This window comes from Pholis gunnellus (genome assembly GCF_910591455.1).
Source record: "Pholis gunnellus genome assembly, chromosome: 10".
NCBI classification, from domain to species: Eukaryota; Metazoa; Chordata; class Actinopteri; order Perciformes; family Pholidae; genus Pholis; species Pholis gunnellus.
The window spans coordinates 22,736,405-22,745,650 of record NC_136537.1 but is presented as its reverse complement, the minus strand read 5'-3'; the positions used below and the strand labels follow the sequence as shown (position 1 = coordinate 22,745,650).

At 39.8% G+C, this 9,246-nt stretch overlaps 1 protein-coding gene across 1 annotated transcript; it reads left to right on the top strand.

The window, feature by feature from the left end:
* LOC306702067 (uncharacterized protein) lies at positions 1–8,160 on the top strand (the record flags this gene model as incomplete). Its single annotated transcript, XM_079167560.1, has 7 exons — positions 1–82; positions 5,024–5,127; positions 5,226–5,267; positions 7,274–7,384; positions 7,488–7,529; positions 7,651–7,731; positions 7,861–8,160. The coding sequence occupies 7 exons, from the start codon at positions 1–3 to the stop codon at positions 7,879–7,881; spliced, it is 483 nt and encodes a 160-aa protein (XP_079023686.1). The 3' UTR covers positions 7,882–8,160.
* Positions 8,161–9,246: the final 1,086 nt, after the last annotated feature.

Sequence of the window (9,246 nt, the reverse complement as noted above, 5' to 3'; positions counted from 1 at the left end):
ATGCCTGCTGCGGTGCCGATGAAGAGGACCAAAAGAGGCGATCCCCCACCCACGCCCTCTGAGCTCTTCCTGTACACTTACGGTAATATATCAAGCGCGCCCGCTTTTCCAAATCCCCTCCAATTGTCCTTGTTCCAGCTCTGTGAATGCTTGCAAAAACATAGAGGACTTTTACGTTTGTCTTTACGTTTAAGTTCATTAAAAAGAGTTTTTCCCAGACAAATAAACAATATACTGCAATATGTGTACGAGTTGCATTTCAACCTCGCGCCCACTCGCCCCGGAAAATGCAAACTGTTCACGAAGAGGAGACCGCAGGGTAAGAAATCATACTACAGCAGGTGGGAGTAGGAAGTAAACTACATAGTTAAGACAGACACACACACACACACACACAGTTGGGTTAGTTTGACTTAAATGGTGCAACGGCATGGTAAACACAACATGAAATAACAAAACACATCATCACATGACCGACCACAAACTTTGAGTCAAAACAAAAGAAACGTACGGAGGCTACGGAGAGAAATACTGTACAGTAGAGAACTACATGACATTAAAACAGTCTGGCCCCGTCCATGTGTTCTGAATAAATGATACACATTAAGAAACTAAAGTGTTAAGAGTGTCAGATAAGTATAATAATAATACTGACCTGTTATTAAAATGCTAATCGCAGTTCATCATCGGTATGATATGAATCATAACTGGATCGATTTAGTGACAGCAATGCAACCCCACGTCTCTTCAGAATGGTTTTGTTTAATTAAATACCATTCGTAAATTCAAGCTTTTTTATGTCATAGTAAAAAAAATAAACCTTTATTATTTCTGTCACAGTCCGAACATTTTTTATTCGACAAATACAAATTTTTATTCTTTTATAAAGAGAGAAACACAAGCGCGCACACACACACACACACACAACATTGATTTATTTAGGCTACAGGAACATTACAGATGCTGTTTCATTTTAAGGTGTTTATTCCGGTTGATATAAAAAGAATCCTGTATGCTGAGATTGTTGAAAGTCGCAATGAAAATAAATTATAAAGAAATTGTTTTTAAAGTTTAGTGCGATTATCGTATATACAAAAAAATCGGCTCGTTGACGGTGTTGCAACGTTTGACCAAACTTTTATAGATCTGTTGTCTCTCCCACCTGTTGACCTCCATCTGTCAGTGATCTCCCGTCTGCAGCCTCACTTCAAGTCACACTCTGTGCACTGCGTTTAACACTCTGGCTGACCACAAAGAGAAACTCTCACTGTGTGACATGTCTTCAGTCCTGACCGAGAGCTTTAGTCATCACCAAAAACATGCCTTAGTGCAGAGACGTTGCACTGAGTTTAAAAAAAAAAAAAAGAGGATACGGAAAAAGCTTCATATGCAGATGAGGCGCATGTGATCACATTTCTCCACTGTGAGAGATAAACAGCTACATTTGGCTTAGTAAAATAACTTTGGTCATGATTGCATAGAGGAAACTGGTTCACACACCAACATTTAATAAAGGGTTATAAGTTGTAATTAATGGCTTTATTAGTTTGGTGCGTAAACATCTCTTTGGTTGGTGTTACTGCTCCTTGTTCAACTGTTTATTGTCTTTTTTTAGCTCAACTCATCTGAAATACCCTCCCAAGTTAAATATTAATATGTTTTTGGTCCAAATGATCTGCAGGTCTGTTTTCAAAAGGTCAACGAGGTGAAGGGCTGGAGGAGGATCATCTACATTCTTCACTACTTGGCAACACAAAAATGGTTCTGGTATGTCCTACAAATGTCCCAAAAGCATTTTAAAATTATAGTTCAACCGTCAAAAAAACACATTTATTAACATATTCTTTCTAAAGAAAATCATACAGAAGAACTTAACCTCTTTAATTCTAAATGCACTATTTCAAAGTCTTGCATGAGGTTACATATCTAACGTTGTATTTCATTTTAACAGAGCTGCTTAGTAAGGCTTTTGTGCACACACACACACACACACACACACACACACACACACACACACACACACACACACACACACACACACACACACACACACACACACACACACACACACACACACACAGGTGGGTTAGAAGGGGTTCCTTGAGTAAAATTCTTCTGAATCTGAAATCTACCTGAGGACACATTTTCCCTTCTGTATACGTGCATCACAGAAGGGACTCCTGGTGAGCCGGGCGTCTGAGGGTGATGCACCTCTCTAACCAGTCGGAGCCCCCACCCACCTGTTCCCTTACGCTGACAGAGTGAGAACAGACGAGAGGGGTTTTCTCTCTCAGTCTCACTTCCTTCCCGATGTAAAGATTGTGCGCGCAGAGAACGTGTGCACGAACACTGACGGGGCAGACAGACGGCACAGTGTGTGTGTGAGCTACTGACTAACAGAATGATGCCTCCTGAATTTCCCAAATGTGTAATGCTAATGCATATTGGAGGAGATGACCGTCACTAAAGAAATATTCTGTGATATTTCCATACAAATGTTGCCATTTTGTGTAGCCTGAAAACACAGAAATTATGTTTAATCACTACTGCACGCTTCAGCTGTTCTTCTAATAACCTTGGCGCACATGTATGAAAAGTGTGTGTGTGGGTATATATGCATTAAAGTGTTCAATGAACACAGACTTTAAACTCTGCGTATATAAACATGCTGATTGTATTTATTTTCTTGCCATGAATGGTTCTTTTTCTTCGGGTTTTGAGTAGTTTTTCACACTATAGTACAGCATGTGAACATCTGCAGCTGGAAGAATCCAGCTGTTAGTCCAAGTGTTCAACTGTTACTGAATAAAATAAAATAAAAGCTGGTTGCATGGAGACCGTGAAAACACCAAAAAGTCACATTGCAGTTTACATCCAAGTTAGTTCAAAATGTCATCATTTTATCCTATTTCCTAAAATCATGTTTTGTGAGGTCACCGTGACCTCTGACCACCAAATTCTAATCGGTTCATACTTGAGTCCGGGTGGACGTTTGTGCCAACTTTGAAGAGATTCCCTCAAAGCGTTCCTGAGCTACCGCGTTAATGAGAATGTGACGGAGGGACAGACCACCCTGAAGACATGATGCCTCCAGCCTCTGCTCTCGCCAGCGTGGAGGCAGAAAAATAGGTTATTTGGTGAAAAAAATAGGTCTATTTACCAGCTGCATGAAGCAACGCACATCAAAGTGGCTGAGCTTCAGAGGCAGCTCCGTGCGCTAAGCGCAGAGTTGACTTTCCTTCTAAACGGGAGTTGGTGAGAGTGATACTGTGACTTTTTTTTGGGCTGCATTGTGTTTCTAACACAAACGTCTGATATACGGCTGGGGTGGAATGAAAGGCACAAAGAAGTGCCAACGAACAAACGCACATTAAAAGTAGGTCAAAGGACAGAATAACACACACGATTGTTCTTTCTCTGAGTGGAGGTGAAGAAAGTGCATTGGTGATTTTTAGGAAGCATGGGGGGGTGTCCCGCAAAAAATGATTAAAACATAAATAGGCATAAAGGACACAAATCAAATATATGACACCAGTCGGGTCACGTCTCGTCAACTGCTGAACTCTGTAGAAAATGTGCAAAAAGGCTAGTTTTGGGGTGAGTTGACTCATGTTGATGCTTGGAAAATGGACAGACGTTTCCGAACACCTTCACATGGCAACAAGACACATCTGGAGTGAGAGCTTACGTGGAAAACAATCGGTTTGTGTGTTCTGCCAGCGTCATACATCTTCAGTGCGTGTAGCCCTTAATGTGTGACTCTAATAAAGTGCAGTGACATATCCATGGGCAAGCAACGAGAGAACCTAAACTGGAGGAGATATCAAGTCATTTCATGATTTTTCTAAATCAAAAGCCTGTCTTGCTCTGAATGCTCTGCTGCTGTTGAGTGAGAGTTTGAACAATCACTTTTTAAACGTGTGGCCCTGATAAACGAGCAGCTACAACGTGTGCGTCATTTCTGATAAGTGCATGTATTTACAATAAAGAGGCAGCAAATCCATCACTGAAATGCTACCTGTAAAGATCCTCTTTCATACACTACTGTGACATTAAAAGACGTAATTACGTTGTAAACCGGAATCTATTTCATTCATAGTTGCTGCAAGTAAATCTCTGAGATGAATGTATTCATCAAAAACCTGTCTACTAATCTGAATAAATAAATCCTCACCCTGCACACCATTACTGATATGCTCATCAATAATTCTCCACTGTGATGTGGTTTCATCACATCTTTGAAAAGGGTTCAACTGTTATTGTGAAATCTGTCTCAAAAGTGAGGACAGAACTGTCCTCGCCGTCAAGAACGTCTCCCAAACACACTTGTCCTCATCTTTGCAAATGGACCGAAAAGAAAGACATTTTCTGTTTGACGAGTAACAGTGAGACGAGAGAAGCGTGGCACAAAAGACATTAGCTAATATTCCAAAATATGGTTTGAGTTGTCGTGGAGCAGTGGACTTCCTGCTCCACTGACAAAACATACCATCTCCTCACTTCTCCTTTTGGTTCGACGTGAATACTTAACACAGGGTTTCCTGTTGTTGCAGCATGCTGTGTGTGTGTTTGTGTAGGTGGCCATGATGCAGTGAATACATTCAGGTTGTCGATACCACAGCTACGAAACGCTACCTATGACACGGTGCGGCCGCGGGCTCCACTGATTCAAAATGAAAATGGGAAGTGCCGTCTTCCTTTAGTTTCCTGTCGGGTGCACTCAAACAGCTTTACGTTCACACATTCGCATCTATAGGACCCACGCACGCGCGTCTTGACGCCACTCTCGAATCACGTAGTGGTGACTGCCAGTGGAAAAGAAAGTTTCATTACTCACACACGCCAGTTTCTGCAGCTTTCCAAGTGGTTTTCCTGTGTCCTCAGGGATGAGTATAAAAAAGGTAAGCGACACAACTGTCTGCATTTCCAGTAAATATCTCGAAAAGCCTCCTCTAGTGATCTGGTGCCTGCTGCTGCTCACACCGAGAGAATATGAAGCTGGTTGTTTTTTGCCTTTTTGCAGTCTGGTGCAGTTCTATGGCCGACACATCGAGCCCTGAGTCTCTCCAGAGGAGAAAATTAAAAGAAGTCCTGAGACAGTTGAGAGAAGTGATGAGAATCCTGCCGGTAGGTTCATTTTACTTTCAGCTTTTCACAGCTTGGGCCCATTGTTTGGTGGCGGTTCTTGTTACTAAGAACAATGTTCTCCGGGTTGTTTCTCACAGCACAACGAGAAGATGCTGAACACTCCACCACAGAATGTTGAGGTAAGCCAATCTAACTTGCATTCTAAATAACGTTGACAGCATGGTCACCGACTCTCTTGATATTTGCGGCTGCTTAGTCATTGTTGATATTCTCCCACCTACTGCAGTTGCTAATTGCCGTGTGCCCGCCACTGTAGGAGTAGATACGAGTAGATTGTGAAATGACAAAACGTGTTGAGTTATAAGCAAATATAAACCAGGCAAGCTTTACCTTGCAGCCTTACAAATTAATCATTTTAAAATATATTTTTTTCCGTATTATTTTACATCTTATGCTCGTTTATCTTGAAAGAATACATTTAAAATCAAATTAATTTCAGACTGACTCAGGTTTTCCATGCTGTACATTTACAGAAGATGAAGACGTAACAAAGAAATCTGTCATCGTTTGAAAAGTAAATTGAAATATCAGCATTTATTGTTAAATTTAGTTATTTTTGATAAAGAAAACATGAAATCTACCAAAAATAAGTTTGCATTGGAAATTATTATTATTATTTATTAGGTCTGTGATTCAAATATTACATTTTAACAGTGCTATATAGAACAAACTAACCACTATGCATTTATATTTGAATTAAAGAATTACTGGTCCTAGTGGAAAAAAACAGCTGTCTATCAGATAAATAACAAATATTATAAATCACAAAAACACTATTTTAAAACACAACAATTATATTTAGCTTAACTGTCTTAGAGAACATGCATTTTTACTACAATTACACCTTGTAGAAAGTTTAGCAATGCTCTTGTGGCCAAAACAATCCCACATAAAAACTTGATTTTGTGTACTTTGTTTAAATAAATGCCCGTTAAGATCAACTGCATTACTTGTAAACTCGGCTCAGCCCTCTTTCTTGTCAGGCTCTTGGGTGAGTCAAGCCGAGAGAACCTGCACCGTGTATTTTCTCACAGCTTCCATTGCACGCTCAAGTGAAATGTGATGAGTAATCAAGCAAACAAAACCATGACACTTCCTCACCGACTCAAAACGCTCTCTTGCTGCGCTGGAACACGTTTGACTCAAACCTGTCGTTTAACAACGGGCAACTTCTGGCTCATCTTCAACCACAAAAGGATGAGGATGCCCGAGCGGGTGTGAAGCCGCTATTGTGCACAACAAAGCTTATTGTTCAGAAAGAATAATCACGACACAACAGAGCAAAGACCGCACCAGATGTTGTGACTGTAGAATGCTAAATCCCCATCATAGAGAATTAAAAACTAAACAGCAGCCAGCGGTTTCTCATTGTGTCTCTTCAGACACTGTGATCTAAAAAAATGATTTGACCCGAGCTAGTTGGGTTCAAGGAGCATCGAAGCAGAAACAATCACTCGGAAAAAATGTGTCGCATCATGCGACACGTTCATTCAGATTTCTGGAGGGAAACGATTCTGACAAGAAAAAAAACGCCCAAAGCACTTTTGGGAACAGAAACTTATCTTTAAAATAGTGGAAACTTCATGTTAAGTTTCAGTTGAAGTAAAAGTGTTGTGCATGTATCTGATTGGAAAGTTGTGACATGAAACCAGAAACAACAGCTTTCTTGGAAATGTTTTGATGGCAGTGAAGGGAGGATCTTTCCCTCAAATGAATACATGTAGAAGTTTATAGAAATACATTATTAAAACCAACTAATGTGATAGATTGTTGGACGAAATACGATTCTTAAAGTTTGACCTTTTTAATGGCTAATCTGTCCGTGTCATGTTACACTTTTAAAATAACTTTCCGAAACCAATTTAACAGCAACAACTGTGTCATTGATTTAAATCAATTAACAGTAACATTGAATTAAATTAAAGAACGTCATGTTCCATTTTTTAGAAACTAATATTTTGTATATTATCTCTAGAACGTGGTCACTGTTCATGTGTTTACAATGTTTCATACAAAGAAAGCAGCTGCTGTATGTCTTGTTGAGAGGCCGGATTGGTCACATTATATTGTCACATGTCGGTGTTGATGTAATATTCACAAACAATGTTTTCCTTTGTCTAAACAGGACTGCTGTCTGTCGGCCCTGCAGTGCTTCCGGGTGAATCTGCTCGTGCATTTCGACATTACGGAAATAAAACAAAAAAAACTTTACAGGAGCCTCGGGAGTCCAAACACCGTAAGTAACCGTGTGGGCGTGGGAAGGATGTAATAAACGAGAATGCACGCGTCTAAAAGCGTTGACGGCATAAAACTAACAAGTTACTTTGATCCTTTTGCAGGAGAGAGGTCTCTGCAATGCTACTAGTTCAGGAGATGCTCCGGTAAGAGGATATTTTCTTGCTATTTCCTGATTTACAGTTCTATAAACACTGAATGTGCACATGAAGTGTTGCACTCGCAGCGAGATGGTCATAAGTAAGTTCACTTTGTGTTTCCCTTCAGGCGACCTGCCAAGACTGCGACTCACATCCGAAGGAAACTGCGATGGAATTTTTCAACAGACTAGAGTCTCTGATTCAAAAGGTAAACCTTTTTTCTTTTTTTTAGCATTAAGGTGTCTGGAAATCTGTAGCACTACATGTCATTAATGTTGTAAAGATGTAAACGTATGAAACACTGACTGATGTGAATATATATTGTTCCCCTCTGTAGGGCATGGACAGACTGAACTGAGAAGAGGAGGAGATCTTCATGTGACCAAGGATTGAATGTAGAGAAGACACTATGCTGAAAAGCCTTCTAAATATTTATTTATTTATTATTTATTTAGATTGTGGTGTTGGACCCACTAAAGCTATGAAGATTGTATTCTCAGGGAAGCTGCTTTGCCGCCCCCCAGTGGACTTGGCAGTTTTTAGATTTCCCCTCGTTTTCACTGAAAGTGAAAGTTGATTTATATGTTGTAGTTCTCAAAGAATATAAAGTATATAATTACATTTCTACCGTGTATCACTTGCCTTAGTACAGGATGTTTTTTATCAAACTATTTGTACCATTTTAAAATATATAATAAACTACAACACAGAGGTTTTTGGGTTGCCTGGTTTATTTGGAGGACGTCATCACTTAAAGTTCTTATAAATGTTTTGTTAAACTCTGTGAAAAGCAGTGGGAAGAGGGTAAATGTCTTACAGTCATTAGTAAGGATAGAAAGTGTGCTGTTCAATTAAATAAGTTCTAAATAATACTGTTCTCCATTTTCAGCAGTAGGTGGCAGCCAATTTACATTTATGCTCAAGTTCTTAAGGTTTTTGTTTGTTTATTGTTGTATTTTACACATTTAAAAACCAACTATGGGGGTTAGCAAGATATGTGCTGGAGTAAAGTAGAGACAGTTTAAGTTGTCACACTATTTTAGATGCTGTTAATTGTTTTAGTCCATATTGTGATGTCACTAAAGTATCATAGAACAGCACCATTGATGTTACGTAACAGAACACACGACAGCATGATGGACATGCTTTTGATCTCATTTTCAGGATTTATTTAGTTTCTCGATTTCCTTTTAGAATGTATTCATTACATTGACTCGGGCGCGAGTGACTCGGGCGGCTGTGGCTGTGCGGAGAGCAGGGCTGTCCTTCAATCAGAGGATCGGTGGTTCGATCCCCGTCTCCGCTAGTCACATGTCGATGTGTCCTTGAGCAAGACACTTAACCCCAAAACTGCTCCCGTAGCTGTGCCTACGGGGTAGGAATGAGATAGAATCTAATAGTAAGTCGCTTTGCTAAATGACTAATGTAACTCTCCCAATGACCGAGCTTCCCATTTTAAGTGTTTGCTATTTTAAAAGTGGCGCTGACTGACTGACTGACTGACTGACTGCTGCTGCTGTGCAGCGGTTCTTCAAAGTGAAATGTCAAATCTTACAAAATGGTTCAAATGAAGCAATAAAGAAACAATCACTTGTTTAAGTAAAAAATAAATCATATTCAATACTACGGAGCCCTGGAAAGGACGAGGAGGTCAAAAAAAAATCCCTGCAGAAGATTTTGTAAGATCTTTCAAAAGATGTTTAAAAAAAAAAGATGTGTACTT